The sequence below is a fragment of the Portunus trituberculatus genome, chromosome 27, assembly GCF_017591435.1.
Source record: "Portunus trituberculatus isolate SZX2019 chromosome 27, ASM1759143v1, whole genome shotgun sequence".
NCBI classification, from domain to species: domain Eukaryota; kingdom Metazoa; phylum Arthropoda; class Malacostraca; order Decapoda; family Portunidae; genus Portunus; species Portunus trituberculatus.
The window spans coordinates 17,222,402-17,247,401 of record NC_059281.1 but is presented as its reverse complement, the minus strand read 5'-3'; the positions used below and the strand labels follow the sequence as shown (position 1 = coordinate 17,247,401).

Below are 25,000 nucleotides of genomic sequence, written 5' to 3'. Positions count from 1 at the left end.
AAGAAGATATCATCCATTGGCAAGGAAACACTTCAGATACAAAGTGATGAGAAGGTAAGAAAAATAATTCACTGAGAGAACAATATTTACAAAGGCAGAGTTCAAACATGCAAATCACTGATGATATTTTGCAACTAATTACATTATAATCTCGCAAAAACTATTGGCGTCACGTATCAATTCCGCGGAGAGTGGAATCAAGACAGAGATGATTATCAAAGGAGACAGAGAGAGGTAAAAAAAAGAATCATGAATAGAAAGTAGAGAACGAGAAAGGGAGACGGGTTTTCTTGACGACTAGACAAAGAGTCATTCCTTCGCGCTACCTGATCCCCACTTCACCTGGACTGCTCAGGTAACAATGCGTCTTCCTCATCAATTAACTAACTTTTTAGCATATCTGGTCTCGCTCCAATGAAAACGGGATTTATAGAATGGCAACCCATAAACATCGGTGACACTGGCTCTCAGGAAGACGAAAAAAGAAAAAAATAGAATTAATATATAACTAGTGAAATCCAATGCACAATTTCGCTCCTCTGATAGTTTCTCCTCCAGGGAAATATTATGTCACTCGAGTTTTTATCCTTTTCTTCCCAGGAAGATTTGTTTCCTGCATCAATGATTGGCGAGGGAAGACGGCTGATGGAGTGTGCGCCAAGAGATCAGAGTTCAGGGCTGATTACCGTGTTCACGTTGACGTCTGCATGGTTTGTTCGGCTGCGTTTTCCTCGTGGCGGGTTTCTCTCTCGTTTCAGTTTCTACGAGGAAAGAGAATACGCCTTGACAGACATGTATCAGACGCAATGCTGTAGTTGCTGAAAATTTCCATGACTAACATTCTCTTTCATTTCGTTTTAGCAATATTTTGATGGAATGATAATTTCAATTCTTTCATTGATCCTCTGTCTGGTTGGTAATAAAACTGTGACTTTTCTTATAAGAGTGATCGATTTCACGGAATAAAAATTTGGATGTTTGATAGTTTCTATAGGTTTGAACCAGACCATTTCATTAAACTCTAAGAGAGCTTCTTTCACTAAATCTAAATGTAAGTATTTTCATGGACATGCATATATCTACTTGTCCGTTTTTGCAGTTATCCATCCATTTCTTTAACTAGTTACCTATCTTTTAACCCGTCAATTTATTTATCTTTCCAAGGTAAAGAGAATTTTCTTTACCTTGTATTTATCTATCCATCTCTAATTGTACACAGTATTGAGAGTATGAACTTCTGATATTATTGCCAACAACACTCACTTTTAAGCTGCTCTGCGGGAACTGTCACGGCCTTTGCTTGACACACTCAGTCAAACACACGCCCCGCTCCATCACCTCAGCTGACACAGTGCTCTTTGGGGCTGTAAAATGTGCTCACTGCGCGAGACAAAACAAATAGTAATTGCCCGCTGATAAAGATTAGCTTTGTTTACTTTCCGTGAAGAATGCAAGGCGAGGATAAAAACTTGATACAAAGGAGAGAAAGTGAAAGAAGGAAAGTGTTATTAACGCTCAGAATGGCTGGAAATATGTTATGTGAATATTCTACGTTAAGTTGTTACCATAAAGGAAAAGGGAGAAAGTTACCGTTGTGTGCTCACATTGCCTGGGACAAAAAAACTAATGTTGTTGTAATATTGGAAACCTTTATGTGAGTTACGAAGAATGAGAAAAAAACTGAAGGTAACACTTAAACAATGTATCCAAACCACGCTGTACGAGGAAAGAAAGAGACCGATAATAAAGTTTGTAATCTATGGGAGAAATAAACAAATTAGACTCCTTATGTTGATATTCTGTATAAAAGAAAGCGTTGTGTGATGAGTTACGACCATTTAACAAAACTCTATATAATACCTTAAACAAAATATTAAAAATGCACTGTACGAGAAAAGAAAGTGACCGTTAAGATCATTCATAATTTCTGGCACAAGAAGAAAGAAAAAACAACTTGCGCGGGTTATGCTGTTGTAATAAAGTTACGTTGAAATATTTCCCGGACGGCTTATTGCACACCGAGTAAATAGTGAGAACTGCTCCTGGCCGTCCCTGCCATTACCGCTGAGAGCCTCTAGGGTATGTAACTTGAAGGAGACATGAAAATGATAGGAAATAAAAAGATAAATTTATGTAAATAAGTATAACAGTACAATAGAGATTGACTTCACATGTAAACCAAAACAAGAAATAAACAAAACAAAGATCACAAGAGACTAAGCAAAACTAACAAACAGAAAGAACAACAAACACGGAATATAAACAGCACAGAATGAAGGAGAGGCGTGAAATAAACAATAGCCGGATGGACAAACAAACACGAGAGTCTATCACAAGAAACTATCCGTGAGGCGAAGACAGGCGTGAAACAGACAATCAAACGGACCCAGCGATCAAATAAGGAACGCAAACAAGAACTAAAAAAGCCAAGGTTGAAGTGAGTATATGGAATGAACCTCAAGGGCGAACGGAATTTAGTAGTTACACCTCCTCTCTCTCTCTCTCTCTCTCTCTCTCTCTCTCTCTCTCTCTCTCTCTCTCTCTCTCTCTCTCTCTCTCTCTCTTCTTTGCCCGGGTGATGAATAACGAATGGGGAGGGGCGCGTAGCTGTTTAAGGCGGTATGGTGTGGATGGGGATTGCCGCGGGGGTGAGTGATGGATGGGGTGGGGGTCACTGGGGGTGTGTGGAGCAAGTGTTCCCCACGTGGCTCATTGGCGCGGTACTTTTCATGCTTAAAAAGGTGAAAGTAGAGCTTGTGTGCGGGGGAGGGGAGAGCGTTATAGGGGGAGGGATGGTGGGTGCCTGTGTGTGTGTGTGTGTGTGTGTGTGTGTGTGTGTGTGGCTTGATTCTCGCCTAGTCACGTGATAGAATAAAAAGCAGTAAAGGTTAAACAGGAGCAGGGAAGCATGATTGTCAGGGTGGTGACGGCGGCGGCAGCGGTGGTGGGGGTGGTGAAAGTGTTGACAGCATTACTTCCGCGATGATGCAATACCACGGAACGTAAGGAATGGCGAGACAACCGTGCAGGGAAATGAATATGTATGAATTGCTGAATCCCCAAATTTCAGTCAACCGTGGACGATCCGTTGTCTCTCTGAACGTATGCCGATGAACCGTTGTGACTGCGGACAAAAACTAATGAAACGCGTGAAATTAGCGAAAAACCACCTTATTGTCCGCGAGTTTATCAGGAAAGCGCAACTGAGCGATTCTTTAATGCAGCAAAACGAGCAGGGAAAATGAATAAGCAAGGGAATTTCGGCAGGGAGGAAGTAGTGATCCGCATGATGAGCTGTGACCCAATGTGACCTGCCGCCGTGATCCGAGTGTGGCTTTACATGAATATTACGCAGTCCTCGCCATGGAAATCTGACACCTCATTTCATTGTATTCGTTTTTTTTTTCTGGCTTATTCTCTCATCACTGTCGTTTTTCTAGCATAGTAACCCATCTTATTCTCTCCCATCAGTCTTTTTTTTTTTTCCTGTCTCCCATCTTATTCTTTCCCTTTCCTGTCTTTTTTTTCTAGCAGTATTCCATCTTGTTCTTTCTAGCACTGTCTTTCCCTTGTAATTCCAGTCACATCTCCATCAACATTCCTCTCCCTCCATTAAGTAAAGTTTAGTATGAATTTACCGATCATTTACGTTTGTCATCCTTGCGGGGCTTTTTTACATTTTTTTTCCTGTCTTTATCTTTACTATTTCTGAGGAGACTTTTTTTCTCACTTTTTTTTCTTTTCATCCACGTACGTTGTTCATTCTTTACATCCTTTTCTAACTGAGGATTAAATTTTTATCTCCTTTTTTTTATGTGAATATCAAATGATCTCATTCTAATCACTTTTATGTTCATTCTGTCTTTCTATATTCTCTTCCATCATTCGCTCCAGCCATCCCTCGCGTATTTGTCCTCTTATTTGCACTTTCTCAGCCTCACTTTCTCTCGCATCGCTCCCTGACAAACGTGGGGAGGGGCATCCAGGGTCAGAGGACTAGTGGGTGTCACTGTAGGTCCAATTATAATGTGAGTTTATTGGCTTTTTTTCTTCGGGTCAACATTTGTCACAGGTGATCAGCCAGGTGCTATGTGTCTGTAGATATATGCAACGTGGTAGAAAGTGAAGAAATGCTTAATTGTGGATCTATTTATTTGTCTCTCTATATCTCTATTATACTATTTATCTATTTGTTACAGCGTTACATTTACAAATACATACATACATGCATACATACATACAAACAGACAGACAGACAGGCGGACACACGTATACACACATACACATGAGGAATGACCTTTGGTATTATGGCGTCTCGTTTACTGCACCTACTTGATCAATCAGTGAACTTAAACACACACACACACACACACACACACACACACACACACACACACACACACACACACACACACACACACACACACACACACACTTTCATGTCTTCACCTGCATAAATACTAACCGCATGGGTAACCCCGGCCTGTTTCGTTTAGCTTGAGTGTGTGTGTGTGTGTGTGTGTGTGTGTGTGTGTGTGTGTGTGTGTGTGTGTGTGTGTGTGTGTGTGTGTGTGTGTGTGTGTGTGTGTGAGAGAGAGAGAGAGAGAGAGAGAGAGAGAGAGAGAGAGAGAGAGAGAGAGAGAGAGAGATACTTTGGGTCAGCCGAGGTCAATTTCTCTCTCTCTCTCTCTCTGCCCCTACAACAAAGAAAGAGAGGAAGTTGTACGGTTGGCCGAACTGACAGGTACAAAACGGGTCTCATTAATGTTGGTAATAGTAGTGGTGGTGATGATTGTAGCAGTGGTGGTGGTGGTGGTGGTGGTGGTGATGAAAAAGATAACAAGTGTTGGCGGTTGTGTATACGAAGGTGATGAAAGTGGTGATAACGTGTGGTGGTGATGGTGGTGGTGATGGTGATAAAGTGGTGATTAAATCTTGGTAATGACTGAATGGTAGTGATTGGTGCGTTAATAGTGGTGATGGTGGTGGTGAAGGTGATGGTGATGATAGTGATGGTCATGTTAATGGTAGATATAGGTCAATAAATGGTGATGTGACTGGTGATGATGGTTATAGTGAGTCTAGCACTAATATTAAAGGTATCTATGTTGATGATAATGATGAAGGTAGCGGTGGATAGCACTGGTGGTGGTGGTGGTGGTGGTGGGGTTGGAAGTAGAGGTGAAGGTGGTGAGTAAGGTCGAGGTGATTTGCGTTGGTGTTGCTGTTTTGGTGTCAAGGACTTAATGGTCTTGGATGGAGCACTGGAATGGTTGAGTGGATAGAGGAGAAGGAGGAGGAGGTGGAGGAGGAAGGTGGAAGGAGGTGGAGGAGGGCTGTGGTGTCTTTGTCTGTGATGTAATTGGCCTTGTAACGGTTAAGGACTGTGCTGTAATGATGTTGTAATTGGCACCTTCCTAGCAGTAGTAGCATTAGTAGTTGTAGTCGTAGCGGAAGTGACAGTAACTCTTGTAGTGAATAAGCTGTAGACAAAGCGATGTTATTTAAATAGTATATATATTAGTCGCTTTATTAGTCAAAGTGAAGGGAATAATAGTGGATGTTCTCAGTTTCCTGCCTTTAAAATATTGTTGATTCTTCCATAATAGTAAAGAAGTCACAATTAATTATCACTAATAGTTACAGCTATAGTTATGCACAGGAATAGCTTTGTAATTTTGTATCCTTGGGAGTTTGGGTTCGAATCCTTTCCTCAACGTGTCTTAATTGATCTGCTACACATGTTCCCTGCGGTACTTGCCTTCCTTCATGGCCGCGTCGTGACAAGCGCATCAGCAGGGCGGGCATTGCAGTCCCCATAAAAGCAGCCGGTCAGGAAAATATTGGCCACCTCAGCGCACGTAACAATATGAAAGATGAGACGATAAGTTAAACCGTAGAGACGCGGTTATGGACTTACGTACTTGCCTTCCTTTTTGTTTTCGTACGTTTTCTCTTTTACTGATCTATTTTCTGAGAAGTTCGGTACTTTTTTTTCCTCCGTTGCACCTCAGTAAACCTGCGAGGGGCCGCCGCGCACCATCCCAGGCTGCTGTTAGCGCGCCACGAGAACTGCTGGAGAGAGGAGATGGTGAAGGAAAGAGTCTCAGTGGTCGTAGGGTCGTAGTGGTAGTACATGGCGGTGGTGTAATTTTTTTTTTTCATGCAAGGGGGCAGGCCGACCAAGGGCAACAAAAGTAAAAAAAAGAGCCACTTGATTGCCGGTTCCCTTAAAGTTCAAACAGAGCTAGCCAAAGGTCTGGGATAAATGTCTTAAAACCTCCCTCTTACCTGTAGAACGTTTCCCTGGTTCACTCACCTTGTTGTACTGTAAAGGATTGGTGTTCTTGTTGTTTTGTTGTTGCTGTTATCAATGTTATCAATTTTAAAGATTCATTTGATTCTGATATTGTTTTCCTGTATAATGTTAAAAGTAGTAGTAGTAGTAGTAGTAGTAGTAGTAGTAGTAGTAGTAGTAGTAGTAGTAGTAGTAGTAGTAGTAGTAGTAGTAGTAGTAGTAGTAGTAGTAGTAGTAGTAGTAATATTGAATAAAACTTTGTATCAGTAAGAGTAACTGAATTTGAAATAACAGTGTTAGTAGAACGAAGGAAACAAGGAACGTATCAGAAAGGAAATAAGGAAAAAAAAGAGGAGGAAGAGGGAGGAAAGAAGAAGAAAAAGAAGAAGAAGAAGAGAGAGAGAGAGAGAGAGAGAGAGAGAGAGAGAGAGAGAGAGAGAGAGAGAGAGAGGAGGAAGAGAAGGAGTACCATTGAAATTCTCGTACGTACGCAGGCATCACTAATGTGAATCAAAGGTGGAACGTGAAGCTGACCATGCGATGCGTACGAAGAGAGAGAGAGAGAGAGAGAGAGAGAGAGAGAGAGAGAGAGAGAGAGAGAGAGAGAGAGAGAGAGAGAGAGAAAGAAAAAAAGACATGCCTATCAGTAGAAGTTGCATCATTTATTTTGCCACGTCACTGATCAGAGCCACGTTACTTTCCCATCACGTCCCCTTTGTGTGTGTGTGTGTGTGTGTGTGTGTGTGTGTGTGTGTGTGTGTGTGTGTGTGTGTGTGTGTATGTGTGCATGATAGCGGTCCAAGAGTTTACCAAGCGGCGTGACCGAAGAACTTGGGAGCAGGAGTTTTACCTCGCGTGGGCTCTGGGAAGTGAAGAGGGGCTGGGTGGGGAGTTAGAGAGGGGGAAGGGAGAAGAGAAGGGAGGTGGGGAGAGAGGGAGAGGGAGGTGCGCGTCACGGTCGACTAAGCCAGAACCTCCGTAAATTCACTCTCATGATGGGGAGGGAGGAGGGGAGGTTATGATAAGGGGAGAGAGGGAGAGAGGGTGGAGGGAGGATGGAGATAATGGGGAGAACACAACAAGAGAGGAAAGGGAGAGGGGAGAAGTGGTAGGTTGTGCGATGTGTGATAAGAGACATGGGAGAGAGAATCAGAGGGTACAGAGGATGGGGAGATAAAAATTGGAGAGAAAAACTGAGGAAAAAAGCATGCGAGAGAGAGAGAGAGAGAGAGAGAGAGAGAGAGAGAGAGAGAGAGAGAGAGAGAGAGAGGCAATTACGTGGCATTTGTAACAGACTCCCATGATCCTCAGCGGGTGGTCTGCCCCTTAACGCTAAAAATAAAACTAACACAACAATGAAGGTGCTGAATCATAGAGAGAGAGAGAGAGAGAGAGAGAGAGAGAGAGAGAGAGAGAGAGAGGGATCTTGGCGTAAGAGGGGCAGGGGTCATGTGGGCACGGGCAGGTTAATTAGTGGGCAGGCAGGTGTGGTGATTTAGCCGCAGCTCAGCCTCTTCTCGCGCCACACCTGAACCACATCCAGAGAGGCTCATTAATTCCGCAACCCAGGGACTCTTGTTTGTTTTTATTGATTCCTCTGTTTCTCTCGTAATGGGGAAAGAGTTGGTTGGTTTGTCGTTTTCCTTTAATTTTTCCTGATTCTTTTTTCATGGGTCGGTTGTTAAGAATGTTATGATTTAAAAGGTATATATATATTTTTATTTTATTTCTTTTTATCACTTGTTCTTCAGCTGTTTTCATTGTTCTTTTTGCCGTTGCTGTTGTTGTATATCATTTTCATTACCATTAAACACACACACACACACACACACACACACACACACACACACACACACACACACACACACACACACACACACACACACACACACACAGTGCATGACCTGGTCTGCCACATCCGGGAGCCACGGGTCTTCCTTGGTCAGATCCAGCATGACCCGGGTGGACATGAGGAGGGAGGGGGAGGGCGTGAGTGGGCGGACGGGAGAGTATCGTGGCGGGGAGAGGGGGTAGAAAGAGGGGGAAGATGGGAGGGAAGAGGAGGGTTGGGGGTTAATACCCTCTGCGTGTGTAAGTTTGAAAGAAGTCTATTCATTTTTCTCTTGCGTCAGTAGTAGTAGTAGTAGTAGTAGTAGTAGTAGTAGTAGTAGTAGTAGTAGTAATTGCTGTAGATGTTCTTATTGTTATTGTAAGTAGAATATAGGCAGCAGTTTAGTTGTAGCATTAACAGGTGGTGATGGTGGTGGTAACACTGGTTCATTAAAAAAGAAATGAGTAACTTAATATATTTAGGTCGAAAAAGTGTGTGTAATGAGACCCACTGATGGAAAGAGAGTATCCGGGGCAGCGGACCAGACACGGCACCTCGTTCCTCCTAGCCAAAGTCACCGCCGCTAGGAGGAGGCGAGACGCGTACTCTTCGGATCTCTTTAAGGTGTCCCATTTGGTTACTTTGAAGCCACACGTATCGTTCGAAAGCGTAGCCGGAGCCCTGCATCCAAATTACACTTCGCAACCTCACAAAAGACGAACTAGAAAGCGCAAAAAATTAATAATAATGAATCGCACGAATAGTATCAACGGATATTATCAATCTTCTACACCGAAGGCTACAGGAAATGGAAAAGAACTCGATGAAGGATTTCTGAGCATAAGTGTTGCGGTTTGATCCCCAAGCCGGTGCCGCGCCTAGGGTATCAGAGAGCATACCGTTATACCGCGTTGGCTGGGCATACCTGGGAAGACATGGAGGAGGAGGAGGAGGAGGAGGAGGTGGAGGAGGAGTGGGAAGGAGTTAGGGAGCGTGGATGGAGGAGGAGGAGGAGGGGAGAGCAGGAGGGGAGATGCGATGAGAAGTGGTAGTAGAAGTAGGAGGAGGAGGAGGTGGTGGTGGTGATGGTGGTAGTGTTGGTGGTGGTGTGGGGAGGGTGTATAATATAGGAAGGAGGAGGGGGAGGAGGAATATTGGGAGTATGATGAGAATGAGTAGAAGAACGTTGAGAAGGAGGAGGAGGAGGAGGGGAGGGTGATGGTGGTGGGATTGAGAAGCATGATTGTGAAGAGAGAGAGAAATAGTTAAGTGGAGAAAATAAATAGTTAGTAGAAGAAGGAAACTCGGTCATAGGAGAGAGAGAGAGAGAGAGAGAGAGAGAGAGAGAGAGAGAGAGAGAGAGAGCTTTAACAACAACAAAATCGAGAGCAATCAACAGCCACGAAAGTTCATTAAGCAAGGAATCGATGTAATTGACACGAAAACAACAATACGACACAAAAAATGTTGGAAAAAAAAGAGAAATAGAGGAAGACCCTGACCCAGTGGGATGCCTTCAAGTCGAGAAGCAGAAAGGTGAAACAAGCATGGACAGGTGGCGGAGATAGGGCAGCCTGGGGTGAGGGAGGGCTGGTGCTGGGTTCTAAAGGGCCGATTACGTAGCCCTATTTGAGTTATTTTCCCACTTTCATCCCGTCACTTTCTTTAAAAGGGATGAAGCGGTGTGTGTTGGGAGTCCTTTAAAAATTGCCTTCCCTTTGTGTTTCTTTTCCTTTGTAATTTTTAAGGATTTTAAAGAGTACATGGTGTTGTTGAATTCTTGACTTTATCTTACTAATTATAAAAGAATAATACGATTTCTCAGGAGTCTTCCAAGTATGCTTCTGTTATCCTTTGTGGCTTGTGTATTTCATGTTTCCTTTTTTTGGTTTTCTATGAGTCAAGTTAAGCTCTCGAGAGTAAACAGTATGATGACCTTGACAATACGTAAGAATCAGTAGAAAGCAACTTGTCTCCCATAACGGATAAATGCAAGATACACACCTCAACACCAGAAAGCCGCCTGCTATTAAGGGCTACTCAGTATTTCGCGGAAAGCAACACTCATGCAGATTTTCCATTATTTTTGGGATGACGCAATTTTCCACCAATTTATAAACGCACATTCAAACAGATATTCGTTTTAGTACTTATTTCAATACTTGTGATTACAGTTGAAAATTTTCACTAACCCCATTACGGACAGTGGTGTGATGAAATTAACGAATAATGGTGCGTGACGTGATTCTGTCGAGTCATGATTACGTTTTTTACTTCATAATGAGAGTGGTGGTCAGCATATGCAGGTGAGGCGGCCAATGAGTGAGCCAGGGAGCCGCTGCAGCAGGAAACCGCCACCTGAACTGAACCACAGAGACACCAACAGACTACTGCGTAAAAAGGCCAGGAGGCGTTATCAGCCTTCCTCTTCTTGTTCGTTATAATTTTGTTTTTCCGCTGTTTCTTACTTAGGCGGGGTCGGGAGGGGCAGGACGGGAACAGAGCGGGGTAGGACGAGGGTGCATGTGGGTGGGGCAAGCATCGGCCTCTTACTGGGTCACTGCAGCACGGGTGGTCGATGCATGTACTGTTTGTGTCTTGTGTATGTATGTCTTGTACTATGTAAATGAGTGTATGTGTATATGTGTATATGTACCATGTAGGTATGTATGTTTATGTATTTGTATGCTTTTCGCTTTAATTCATGGAAACTGGCATCTTAGTTGGCCTTTTCTTTATAGTAATTTTGTTGCTCTTTACCGGTGTCCTTCTTACACAGAAAGTGTGTGTGTGTGTGTGTGTGTGTGTGTGTGTGTGTGTGTGTGTGTGTGAGCTTTTTTCTTACTTGTAACTATAGAGACACTTTACAACAATGGAAACAAGATAAGGTGTACAAAACCTTGGCATTGTTCATGATGAAAGTGCGCACGTGAAGACGAAGAAAAAGTCTCACGGGAGAAAAGAGGAAGGAAAAGTGGAGGAAAGAAAGCAGGAAGTTGAGGAAAATGGAAGGCAGGGAGAAACGAGGAGAATTGTATGAAGAAAGGGAAGTGAAGCAAAAAAAAAAAAAAAAAGGAAGAGGAGGAGGAAGAAAGTGATAGTAAAAGAAGAGACAATGAAAAAGAGAAGAAAAAAAAGGGAATTGAGAGAGAGACAAAGAGGAAGGAAAGTGGAAAGAGGGGAAAATGGTGAATGGAGAGGGGAAAGTAAAGGACTGGAGAAAAGTGGAAGAGAATTAAGAGAAAATGAGGCCGTGTGAATTTTCTAAGATTTATAGCAAATATTTCTACTGGCCAGATAATGGTGACTCTCCCTCTCCCCTTCCCTTCCCCTCCCTTTCCCCTTCCTTCTCTATTCCTCGCCCTTCTCCTAATGCCCTCTTTTTTCAGCTCGACTCTTTCTCTCTTCCACAGACCCAGTAATTCTTTTCTCACTCAAGACTTAGAAGGAAATAGGGAAAGAAGGGGAACAAGGGAAGGAAAGGAGGAATCAAGGGAGTGAGGTGTTCTTGTGGTTTCTTGTCAATAATTCCATCCCCTTTCTCTTATGTCTTCCCCAATATTCTCTCTCTCTCTCTCTCTCTCTTGAAAGGTAAAGAGAACAAAGAGCAAATTTTGTCATTATACAACAACAACAACAACAACAACAACAACAACAACAACAACAACAGCAACAACAACAAGGTAGAATGTAGGCCAATGGAACACTATCTAATATTTTCCCACATAAACTGGTTCATTTGGGGCAGTTGTGAGAAAGGAGCAGTGTTCATATATATATTTTTTTCATTGTCAATTGTTTTCACTATCTGCGTTTTCTCCTCAATCTGAATTTGACAGGTCGCCTTGTAAATTGTTACCTCTCTGTATGAAGTGCTATGATATACGAGTAGTTTAAGAAGCCAGTAAATTTATGGTACTTTTAATTAAACTGGTAAGCAAAGTATGTAAATGGCGTAGCATCAAACACTTGCTTCTTGTTTGCTTACTTTCAGAGACGTCTTGATATTTACATGTAAGGGAGTTAAATTTTTCGAGGATATTTGTTTATTTTGTGGTGTTATGAGTTGATTTACTGTTTTCATCATATATTGCACGCTGAGCTCTTGGTTGTTTGTATAGTACCCATAATGCGTTCAGGGAGACTATTCCATTAAGTTTTAAAAGAATCAATGTTCGTAGATTCATCATACGAGAATCGAAGATATTAATGTTTTTTTTTTTCATTAATTTTCATCATGATTTACAGCAGCAAAGTAATATTAAGACAAGACTCAGTAGTTAATAGTCACTCCTACAATCTTTATTTTCTGTACACCCGCTTGCCACTCTCAGAAAATGGAGTAAGGGGTAACAAATTTATTTTGTTTGTTCTGATGTTAAGGAGAAAGGAAATATTGGATTGATTTGTCTCTCCACGTGTAAGGTGTGCATGATGCGGGACAAGGAGAAGGCACGGCGTGCAGAGGATTGGTACCTGCCGTGGGTGGTGCGGCCTGAACTGCTGAGGACGTCACGGCAATGGCACAGGAGCAGCACGCCCCCGGCCCTCACCTGTCGCCCGTCCAATGGCCTCTCCACCCAATCCAAGCGTCCTTCGGCCCGTCCCTCAGCCGTGAGTACAGTCCACCAGCTTCTGTTTGTTCTATGCTGAAAATTTTGTTGTTTGCATTACGGTACGTGTTTCCAGTGAGTGGTACGTACATTAAGGGTACTCTGAAAATACATAATTTGCCTCAGCGGTGTCTTTAAGCATCAGTCGGTTATTTTTGCAATGAATTATGATGAAAAAAAAAGAAAATAAGGCAAAGCAAAAAGTAACAGAGTAAGACATGATTTCCTGAATTTAAAATTTAGCTTTTCAAAGCTAGACACGTCCTTGTTTTGTTTATAAAGTACGTATTGAATATATATGTTTTGTGCAACAAAAGTCCATTGGAATGAATCTATATGTGGATTTATAAGGTGAGGTAGTGCTCTTCTGTGGCAAGCTTTTCTTTATAAGGTTTTGGTCAGTTTCCTCTGCATATTAAATAAAGACAAGTCAGCAACAACAATACAGGAGCAGGGGCAAAGATTTGTTCTCAGTGGTTCGTGTGTTGTCATGCCATTATCTTCGCCATGAAAAGTAACACAGCGCATCCTTTCCTGTCAGATTAATCACTTTGTATGCAGAGTATGAAAGCCTTCGCAGTGGGGGAGGTTGTGTTATTGCTGGGCGTCTGTACGTATTGGCGCGAGCTGGTCTGTATGGGCTGAGCGGCGTGATGGTTTATATGCACGCCAGACATTGCGGGGCGCCTTGGTATGTGGGTGAGCTCTGGTGTGACTACATTAGGGAGGCTTGCAGGCAGGAGTGTACAGAGCCTCATCTTGCTAGGCTTCACTAAGTCTACAAGGTTATTCTTCTTTGGATGAATGTGGACAATCATTGCTAATCCAGAATTCAGTGTTAACCCCTTGAGTACCTCGACGTGTTTCCATATTCATTCTGTTACAATTTGGTGTTTTTGTAGAGCTTTAGAAACTTATGTGGAGGATTAAAATAGTGAGCATTGTGGCCATTAATATTCTGACCTCCATAAACTTTTCCTAATGTCAATAAAATCATTCAACCGTGCATAAATCTCAAGGTGAAAATGAAGTATTGAAGAGGTTAAGTGCCATTTGTTATATTTGAGCTTCCCTTTCAGTGATGTGGACGAAAGAACGAAGAGAACTAAGGTGTGAAGTGGTGAATGAACGAAAATACAATGTGAACAATGATGAATGCATTTTTCTTCTATGTTCCATTAGAATAACTACAAGGGCATAATAAATTCGTCAGTGTTATGCATTGGAATAGTCATAGCAGCGAATGTTGAAATGCTTTGAAGAAGAAAACGCTCCATTGAAAGGAGACTCACGTAATATAGATAACATCACCGCCTTCTTGATTACAAGTTGCCTTCTTAAGCCTGTTACCTCACCCTCAGAGAGAGAGAGAGAGAGAGAGAGAGAGAGAGAGAGAGAGAGAGAGAGAGAGAGAGAGAGAGAGAGAGAGAGAGAGAGAGAGAGAGAGAGCAAAATAACTGAACTGCAAATTGAGTCATAAACATTTCTTCTTTCTTTGATGCTCATCTTCTATACTTCTTTACTCGAATTTAACTTTCATCTTTCATTTTCTCGCATCCTTTTGTATCTTGCACATTTTTCATACTTAGACTATGTCCTCGTCCTTGGCTTCTATCCTTCCTTTTTTTTATATCCTCTTCCTAGTCCTTCAAAATCCTCCTCTTTGTCTTTGTGCTTCTCGTCATCCTCTTCATTTTGTCCCATTTCCTGGCTGAGTAAAGGTAAAGAAAGGTAACGCTGGGCCATGACACGCTGGTAATTCCCTCGGCTGGTGGCTGGTGTGTGTCGGTGGTCGGGGCAGGAAGGGTTACGGACGTTGCGGTTCGTGTTCTCGTCAGTCTGTGCTTCTGGTATTTCCTATTCAGGGTTTTCTGACTTGTGGCAACGAACACTTTATTGGCGGCATCCGACGTGATGATATGAAAGCTGCTAAATGTTATCCGTTCAAGTATATATATTTGTCCTCATTACATACTGTGTTTGTTTACTATTTCATAATGTTAACCGTGTTTTATTTGGAGAGGAGAAAAGATCATTAATTCGTCAGGCATTGTTGATATTCTTTCCTTTTATTTTCTATGTTTTCCTCTTCATAAGTAACCTTGAAAATCGTCCTTCGCGTGTGTCCGGAAAAAATAATCTTTTTCACCTTCATGTCTTCTTGATTGTCTTCTCTGTCTCTCTCACTTGTATTTCTATTTTCGTCTCATTTTACTTTCAATCCTTTAATCTTCAGTAAACAAAAACTCGTGTGTGTGTGTGTGTGTGTGTGTGTGTGTGTGTGTGTGTGTGTGTGCATAAACCTAGACACGCTCACCATCTGTGTGTACATGTAACGGAGCCAGAAGCATTAATGGAGGAGAAGGAGGAGGAGGAGGAGGAGGAGGAGGAAAAGGAGGAGTAGGAAGAGGAGGAGGAGGAGAAGGAGGAGGAGGAGGAGGAGGAAAAGGAGGAGGAAGAGGAGAAGGGGGAGAAGGAGGAGGAGGAGAAGGAGGAGGAGGAGGAAGAAAAGAAGGAGGCATGAACAATCAAAGTTGCATGCAATAATGATGATGCTGGTGGTAATTAGAGAGAGAGAGAGAGAGAGAGAGAGAGAGAGAGAGAGAGAGAGAGAGAGAGAGAGAGAGAGAGAGAGAGAGAGAGAGTTGTGCCCCAAGGTAAGAAGCATAACGGCAGGACTTCCCAGTAGGAGGAAAAGAGATCCGGACCGCCTGAACGAAATTCAATGCCTTGATCTGCGTATCATAAATGGATGTGGGTTATGGCGAGCGTAGTATAGCAACTCTCTCTCTCTCTCTCTCTCTCTCTCTCTCTCTCTCTCTCTCTCTCTCTCTCTGTTCATAAAAAGGGAAAATTGATAATGGGACTTTTCTCTCATTATTTTATTCATCATATTTTCTTCCTACCCTTTCCTTCCCTTCCTTCATCTTCTTCCCATCCCTCCTGTTCTCTTCTTTTCCTCCATCCTTTACTAATCTCCGTTCCTCCCTCCATCCTGCATATAATTTTGGGTCATGATCTTCCTTCCAGCCTTTCCTTCCTCCCCTCTTCCCTCTCCTAACACCTTCCCCCAGACACACACACACACACACACACACACACACACACACACACACACACACACACACACACAGGTGGACTGAATAATGTGTCGCTTGATTAACTTTCCTACCTGTCACAATTAGAGGATCGGGTAGTGTTTCATTGCTTTCTTAATTTTCCTCTCTCCTTTTCTCTCTCTTTCTTGGTATCTCAGTCTCTCCTCTTGCTTGCTGTTCTTTGGTATTGTTTGGTCTTGATTTATCTTTTTCTTATTTTTATCAGATTTTTTATTTATTTATTGATCGATGCTCTATCTTCTTTTTTTTTTTTTTTATCATGTGTCTTGTTTTTCATTAACTTGATTTCTACTATATTATTATCCATGTTAATTCTAATCGCTTTTCAGTATTAAATCTCTCTCTCTCTCTCTCTCTCTCTCTCTCTCTCTCTCTCTCTCTCTCTCTCTCTCTCTCTCTCTCTCTCTCTCTCTCTCTCTCTCTCTCTCTCTCTCTCTCTCTCTCTCTCTCTCTCTCTCCTTGGATCGATTTCACTCCCATTCTTTCTCCTATCTCCAACCATCTTGCCATGTCTCACCCTTCCTTGTACTTCGACCCCCTTCCTTCCCTCCCTCCCACCCTTCCCTCTCTTGTACGTGCTCCCTTTTCTTTACGATGGCCGCGGCAGATGGGAAGTGGGTGAGTGGGTAACCCTACTCACCTATTTTCTGCTTATATGAGACCATTTCCTGCGAGAGAGGAAGTGAAGGAGCAACAGCAAAGGGAGGGAAGGAAAGGGACGGCAGTGGGTGGTAGAGGTGGATGTAATGGAAGAAATAGGAAAAAAAAAAAGGGAGGGAGTGTTCTTTAAGGTTGAAGGCTGGATAGAGAATGAGAGTGGTAGTGATACAAGTGATGGTGATATTGATGACTGACTGAGAGCCTTCACTGTCACCGCTATCACCATCACCGTCACCATCATAACCACTACTGCTACCACCAGAGAGAGAGAGAGAGAGAGAGAGAGAGAGAGAGAGAGATCTACCTGTCTGCGTGTCTGATTAGCTTTGTTGACACGTCCCAGCCACACGCAGGCAAGATCGACCACTAGACTCATTGAAAGATGGAGAGATGAAGGCAGGAGGCAGGCAGGAGAGAGAGAGAGAGAGAGAGAGAGAGAGAGAGAGAGAGAGAGAGGGAGAGGAGGGAGAGAAAGTAAGTGTAAGCTAAGGAGATAGACACACAGATGATAGAGAAGTAAACAAATTCACCTTAGAACCAAAGTGTTGATGTGTTGATGTGTTTTTTTGCTGACCTGCTCTGATGTTATTGACTCTCACTTCACCACTCTGATATCCCCGTCTGCTAACCCCTCCAACCCTTCCCCTGACCTCCTCTTCCCCCTCTTCCGCTACCTTTCCCACCCTCCTGCCCACCACCACCCACACGCACCCATCACTGCTTCTTAAACTCAACGTCTCTTCTTCCTCCGTCTCCCGCTACTTGCCCTTCTCTGGTATGGACTTCTGGTGTTGTTAGTAAATTGTTCTCTTTCTGCCCATCATGTTTCCTTCATGTCTTGGTGAATTTATTACTTTTTCTGCTTTATCATGTTGATCTGGACTTTCCTTCATCATTTGTTCTAGTGAATTACGTGAGAAAACTCGTATATATTTTTCTTCCATTCCTTCTTGCAGACACGAAATTCCCATCAACTGAGGATCTGGATTTTGTTGTCGTATTTCAATGGAAAGTTTTATTATTCCCATTATTTCGGTTTTATTGCCACTTTTTCTCCGTGGAAGACCAACAGCTCGCGTGTTTGGTGCCGACCCTCACCTTCCCTTAACTCATCGTGATGGTGCAGAGATCAACATCAACACAACAGACCAACGCGTCCATCACCATTCAATAAAGCAGAAAATGATGGAAAAATACAGGTTTCTCGCCGCTGCCCCACCCTCCTCTCTCCCTCCTCTTCCTCCCTGTTCATCCTCTTCCTGCTGCTGCTTTTGGTTTTCTTCCTTCTCCTCCTCCTCCTCCTCCTCCTTACCCTCCTCCAAATGGGAATATTTTCTGGTCTATTTCTATACACAACCGCGTACAAAATGTAATGCAAAATAATAACAATAAAAAGAGTAAAAATAAGGATCGTTATGTAAGTTCTGTTCAGGTAGAAAACTGAGAGAGAGAGAGAGAGAGAGAGAGAGAGAGAGAGAGAGAGAGAGAGAGAGAGAGAGAGAGAGAGAGATATCCTCGGTACCACAAGTGTTTAGCTCAAGAGCGGTGATTTTTCTTGATAACGGAGCGAGAATGTTAAGATTGTCCCGCTCCTCTCCCTCCCTCCCTCCCTCCCTCCCTCCCTTCTCTCCCTCCCTTCTCTTTTTCTCCTCTTTATCTTCCTCTTCTTACCTACCTACCTATTCTTTACACCGTGCCGTCGTGTGTTCTTCACTTGCCTGGCAGTATGTCTCTCTCTCTCTCTCTCTCTCTCTCTCTCTGTCTGGTAAACTCAATGAGAGAGAGAGAGAGAGAGAGAGAGAGAGAGAGAGAGAGAGAGAGAGAGAGAGAGAGAGAGAGAGAGCCCTCCTTCTACCTTCAAAATATCATCTACATTCGACCGACGCTCCATCCACAGCGGGCCACGTCGGCACACCCTGCATGACCCTGCCCCTCCCATGCCTCGTGTCCCTCCCCTGCCCCTTCCCTGCCCTTCCCCTGCTGTCCCCTTCTCCTCCCTTGCCTCGTGCTCCTCTCCTTTCCTTCTACCTTCCTTTCTCTGCATGATTTCGTCTATTTCTTCCCTTCCTTCCTCTTTCTTTGCCTCCCAGTTTCAGTAGCATGACAATACCCTGCCAACACTCCCCCAGCCCTTCTCTCACACTCCCTCCAAGTCTCCATGCATGACCCTTCCCTCCCCTGTCTGGCCTGACCTCCTTCACCCCTGCCTTGCTCCGTTGCTTGTTGGAATAATCACTGGAAGGAACATTCATACTAAGCAAATAATACAGGTTGAAGATAAATGACAAGTAATAGCTGAGATGGGTTTTGAAATACATGGCAGGGAAGTCAGTGTGATAATACGTGGCTGGTGTAATACGTGGGAGGGAATACATAGCTTTGGATATAATGGAAATACAATGTGTTCCTGTATTTTCCTCTTTGTTTGCTTATATTTGCTTGCCTATCTTATTTCAGCAAGAATATATTTTTTTATTAATTCTTGTATTGTTAACATTCACTTTAATCTTTACATTTGAGTTGCTAATAATATCTTTTATTTGAGCTTTTTTTTTTTTATCTTCATTTGATAATAGTTCTTTCAGCCACCAATCTGAATGAGTTACTGTAGAGTATTAGTGTAGTATTTAAACCTAATTTTAGCATTCACCTGTGCTATCTCTTCTCTTAGTAGCAGTTCTTGTGGTAGAATAGCTAGGGTAGAATAATGCTGCCGAAAATTCCAGGTAGTTGAGAGTAGAGTAAACAAACACCGTAGACAGTTCCCAAAAGTCTTATATAGTTATCCTCTGGTGTTGCCTCCTGCTGGACGTCATGATAGGCACTGGTGAATGAGCCTCCGTCATATGGTACAGAGGGAGACACAGTGGTTATTTTTATCCCATGATTCATTAGAGACCAGCGTGTGCGTGTGTGTGTGTGTGTGTGTGTGTGTGTGTGTGTGTGTGTGTGTGTGTGTGTGTGTGTGTGTGTGTGTGTGTGTGTGTGTGTGTGTGTGTGTGTGTGTGTGTGTGTGTGTTTCAGTGCTTGTTTTGTATTTCATTCACCTCCACCACAACTCAATATTCCAGCAACACTCTCTATTACTCCTCTCATTTTTCTTCTTGTTCTCTCTCTCTCTCTCTCTCTCTCTCTCTCTCTCTCTCTCTCTCTCTCTCTCTCTCTCTCTCTCTCTCTCTCTCTCTCTCTCTCTCTCTCTCTCTCTCTCTCTCTCTCTCTCTCTCTCTCTCTCTCTCTCTCTCTCTCTCTCTCTCTCTCTCTCTCTCTCTCTCTCTCTCTCTCTCACTCTCTCTCTCCTCCTCCTCTCCTCCTTCCATTCCTCTCTTGTTTATCTTCGTCTGTCTTTTCAGCATCAGAAATTCAAGCACGCTCTATACCTCCATGTCTCCCTCTCCCTACCTCTCTCCTTTCGGTCCTCCCTCACATACCCTCCCTCCTTCCCAGTCCCGTCTCTTCTCTCTCTCTCTCTCTTGATTCCCCCCTTCACTTTCTCCCTCCCACTATCCATTCCTCCCTCTTTCTCTCCTTCTCTCCCTCCCAGCGTGATGGAAGCGGAGGCAAAGAGGCTGTGACATTGTACAAAAGGACAGGGCGTCTCCTCTCTTCTTCTTTTTCCTTCTCTCTTCTTCTCACTTACTGTTCATCTTCTTCATTCTTCCTTTCTCACTGTGTTTTCCTTTGCTTTTTTTCTTATTGTGTTCTTGATGTCGTCTCTCATTTCTTTTCCTCTCTCCCTTATTATTTTTTTTTTTTTTGCATATTTGAATTTCTAGTTTCATCCTCTTTTATTTTTTTTCCTTTTCCACCTTGTTCTCTGTAAAATTGTCCATGTTTTATTTATTATTTCTTAGTCCTATTTTCACTTTTCATTCGTTATTTTACTCACTGCTTTTATTTTATACCTATTCTTTCGTTTCCTTCTTTTCCTTCCCTCGTCTAGACTTTTTACATCTGTGGCTCGTCTCCTCGTGTCCCTTTCTCTCTTTCCGTCTCCTGTCTTTCCTTTCCCTCCGACTTTCTTAATCTAGATGGCCCCGAGGAGAAGGAGGGAGGAAAAAGAGAAAGAGAAAGGAGGAGATAACGAGAGATGATGTTAGAGAGCAGGAAAATATTGGTGTGCGAGGCGACCGTTGATGAGGGAGAAGGAAAATGAGACGAGGAGAGAAAGATGATAGAACACTGAAAAGAAAGGAAGAATTGGAGATAGGATAGAAAGGACACGTATGAGGAAAAAGATTTGGTGGAGAGAGAGAGAGAGAGAGAGAGAGAGAGAGAGGAGAGGTTATATTAGGACACATGTTTTCAGGTGTGTGGCAAGAGAGAGGAACACGAGCTAAACTATAATCATTTGTGTTCCTTTCACTATTACTTACCTGATCTTTCCTTCTCGACCTCCTCTCTCCCCACCTTCTCTCCCCCCCTATCTCCTTTTGTCTTCTCATTCTTCTCAAATATTTCCCCCTTCACTAAATACTTTTATTCTTATCTATCTACTTATTGCATACCTGAGACCCGTTAATGGTCTACTGTATAGCTTAACGTGTGTGTGTGTGTGTGTGTGTGTGTGTGTGTGTGTGTGTGTGTGTGTGTGTGTGTGTGCGTGTGTTCGATCTTTGGGGCAAATTTAAAGGCAAACCGTGAAATTGTCTTAACATTATACATGCCATTATTTGCTTATTTAGTATAGAAATTACAATGGTGTTTTTATGATCATAGGGAGGCAGAACACGAGTAATGATGATGGGAAAAAGGGAAAGGGACGGATGATTACAAGAAGGCAAGGAAAGAACAAACAAGGGGAAGATTGCCACTCATAAAAGGAAATGAACGGACGGATGGATTATTAGAATTGAGCAATAAATACATAGACACAGTGGTCTGCCTCTCCCTCTCTCTCTCTCTCTCTCTCTCTCCTCGCTCTTCCTCCTTCTCTTTCCCTCCTTCAGTCCTTTCCCTTTCCTCCTCCCCACACTCAATCCTTACTTCTCTTTCTTCTTACGTGTGCCATTTTTTTTTTTTATGTGTCTTGGCCTTTTGTCTTTTTTTTTTCCTTTCTGTTCCCTTCTTTGATTTTAGTTAACAATTAATATTTTTTTTATTATTAGTGTTATTTTGTTAATTTATTTTGGATTTTAGTGTCTCTGTTTTTCCTTATTACATTAATGAGTGTGGTTACGTTATTCAGAGGCCACCAACAACAAACTATTTAATTTTGGGCAATATCGTTTTGTACTCATCACAGAACACTAACCTTTCCATACCAGTCAACGCCACAACCTTCCTCGGCCTTATATAACATTACGGATCGCCTCTCCTCATTGCTCTGCACCACGCCACACCATACAACATCATACCACGCCACGCCCATCCTTGCGCATCACCACGCAACGTAACACATCCCTTGCCTTTCTACTACACCACATCACACCATGGCACTCCCTTCTCCCTTCCCACACACCACATTACTTTCTCCATCACACTACACCACATTGAGACGTTTCCTTCTCTTAAATATACCACGTCATTCCACTTTTCAGTCCACCGTACCACGTCACAGCGTCCATCCATTGCATAACATTACACAACAATAATATCTCTACACACCTTATATTATATTAACATGACTCCATAGTACACCACCTCACCACCACTGCTTCATATCTTCAGTCACCAATACATCACCACTATCCCATCACCTCCAGCCGTTCCTCTTTTCCTACCACGCATAACTAAATCATTATAAAAAAGAAGGGATCAGGAGTTACTTTATCCTCTATCCTCAGCCTCCAATCATAGTATCAAAGGACGACTCACTCCCTCTCCCATGGAGGGCTCTCAGGGACCTACTCTTGTGGTCTCAGCTGCCTCTCACCTCCGTCACAGGGTCTAAAATCTCCTCTTAGTGGGTTCAAGGTGAACTGAATAAGCCTTATTCTTTTGTCCTTTTCACAGAATTAGGTCACAGATTCATTGCTGAAGGAAGGAGTGTAAGCAAAAAGAGGAAATGGAAAGTAAGATCATAGGTTTTAATTCAGTCTTGATTCTACGACACAAAGGACTGGAATAAGAATAAGGTAGTCCGATAATAGAGGAATAGTTTGTAGAGAGAAAATCACATGCATAACAGACAGATAGGCAGACAGGCAGAACAGACGTACAAATGAACAAAGCCTTCAGATAAGCAGAAAAGATAGACAGAACGACATACCGCAAAGAAAGATGAAGAGATAGGTAATTGTACAACAAGACAGACATACAAAATTAGACACTAATGAAGACACATGAAATACGCTGATACAGACACAACCAAACACAATAAAATATAAAAACAATAGAGAACATTACTATCATAGGAGAAAACACATTAAAAACCTCGTATAGAAAGTAACCAACACTTAACCTCCTTCCACCTTTGACAAAACAAACGCAAAGATACCCAACAAACCAATACAGAAAATAAAATTCACTTTCAATTAAACATACAGGCACGAAATACAGAACAGACAGCCAGACAGCGGGACAACGAGACGCATAAAGCACTCCAGACAGGAAGACACGTGGGCACTGAGGCAGACAGGACAGACAGACCGAGGCAAGATACCATGTCGCCAGTGAGTCAGGTGAGACAGCCCCAATGACCGTCAGTGGCGCACCTGCCGGAATGCCGCGCCGATACTCAGGTGGCAGTTGATGAAGAGACGGCGGCGATGATGATGGTGGTGGTGGTGGTAGTGATGGTGGTGGTGGTGGTGGCGATGGTAGTAGTGATGGTCAAGGGAAAAAAAATGACGGGATAACGGGGTGAGAAGTGTGTGTGTGTGTGTGTGTGTGTGTGTGTGTGTGTGTGTGTGTGTGTGTGTGTGTGTGTGTGTGTGTGTGTGTGTGTGTGTGTGTGTGTGTGTGTGTGTGTGTGTGAATACAGTCACTTTTCGATCAGTTTCCTTCCTTCTGTCATAATCTTTCCGTGTCTCTCTCTCTCTCTCTCTCTCTCTCTCTCTCTCTCTCTCTCTCTCTCTCTCTCTCTCTCTCTCTCTCTCTCTGATACGCCAGAGGCCTCTCTCTTTCCTGCAATTGTCCTGCGAAATACGATGCAGGGAACAGGTGTCTGTCTGGCCTTGTGGTGCCTCTCCTCTCGTCCTTCTTGAGGGTAACATTATGGTCTCTCTGTCTGTCCGTCTGTCTGGCTAGCTGGCTGCCTGTCTGACTGTCTATTTGTCGGTCTACTTATCTGTCTCTTCTCGTTTTCTTGTTTCATTTGTATTTTTTTCGATTGTTATCATTTGCCGTTTATTTTTCTATCTTGTTTCACTCTTTCTGTTAATTATGTTTTCTCTCATTTATTTATTTTTCTTTTTGGGTGTGTCTTTTGTTATTTTATTTCTACTTAGATTCGTTTATAGCATTGAAATCTCCACAACACCACACATAGAAGATACGACGGATACATCAAGACCACCACCACCACCACTATACAGCCACCACTGCGACCACCACCTCCATCCCAGCTGTCGCCACCACCACTACTTCTACCATAATCACAAACACCACAAGTATTACCGTTACCAGCCACGAGAGCGCACACATCACACTAGCTACCACCGTACACCACCACTACATCCACCGCCACTACAATCACCAACACAACCAGGCCATCATTACCATACCTAACAAATGAATCGCTTACCACGTGTATGCTCTCAGTTAAGTAGTTACAAGTAAGCGTGTGAGGTCTGCGGTGAGGAGAAATTCGAGACTCTTGTAATAAATTCTAAATGGGGGAATTGATAAATATGTAAGAGGCAGTAAATGGATGAGAAAATGTATGTTTAAAGAAGGGTTAGGGAGATGGAGAGGGGAGGGGAAGGAGGTAGCGAGAAAGGGAAGGAGGAAAAGAGAAAGACAGACAGAGATGAGCTGGTATATCTCTCTGGCATTATAAGAAAGGAAAAGAGTGGAGTGAATGAGGAAAGAAAAAGAAGAAACCTGAATTAACTATATGCATTATGTTATGAACCAATAATAGAGTGAAGGTAAATAAAGAGAGCGAAAAATAGACAGGAAGGAAAGGAGGATCATGATAATACAACAGCATGGAGAAAAATAAATTGGAATATAATTTTGGGAAGATGCAAGAAGTAGATGAAAGTTCAGAGAGAGAGAGAGAGAGAGAGAGAGAGAGAGAGAGAGAGAGAGAGAGAGAGAGAGAGAGAGAGAGAGAGAGAGAGAGAGAGAGAGAGAGAGAGAGAGAGAGAGAGAGAGAGAGAGAGAGAGGAGAGAGATGGAGAGAGAGAGAGAGAGAGAGAGAGAGAGAGAGAGAGAGAGAGAGAGAGAGAGAGAGAGAGAGAGAGAGAGAGAGAGAGAGAGAGACGTGGGGAGGGAGGGAGACTGACTCGACTACCCTACATCTCGGGCAAAGATGTGGACCAAAAATGTGCCGGCAGGGGTGTGTTCCGCTCTCCCAACCTCCTCTCCCTCCTCC

The 25,000-nt window shown here is 43.0% G+C and overlaps 1 protein-coding gene across 2 annotated transcripts in view; it reads left to right on the top strand.

The window, feature by feature from the left end:
* The window catches only part of LOC123509945 (pleckstrin homology domain-containing family G member 5-like), a 491,065-nt gene that overhangs the window by 21,592 nt on the left and 444,473 nt on the right, over positions 1–25,000 (top strand). For both annotated transcript variants that reach the window (XM_045264604.1, XM_045264602.1), the window contains exon 2: positions 12,555–12,743. In XM_045264604.1, coding sequence (XP_045120539.1) covers positions 12,650–12,743 — 94 coding nt within the window. In that variant the 5' untranslated portion in view covers positions 12,555–12,649. The remainder of the gene's footprint in view (positions 1–12,554; positions 12,744–25,000) is intronic.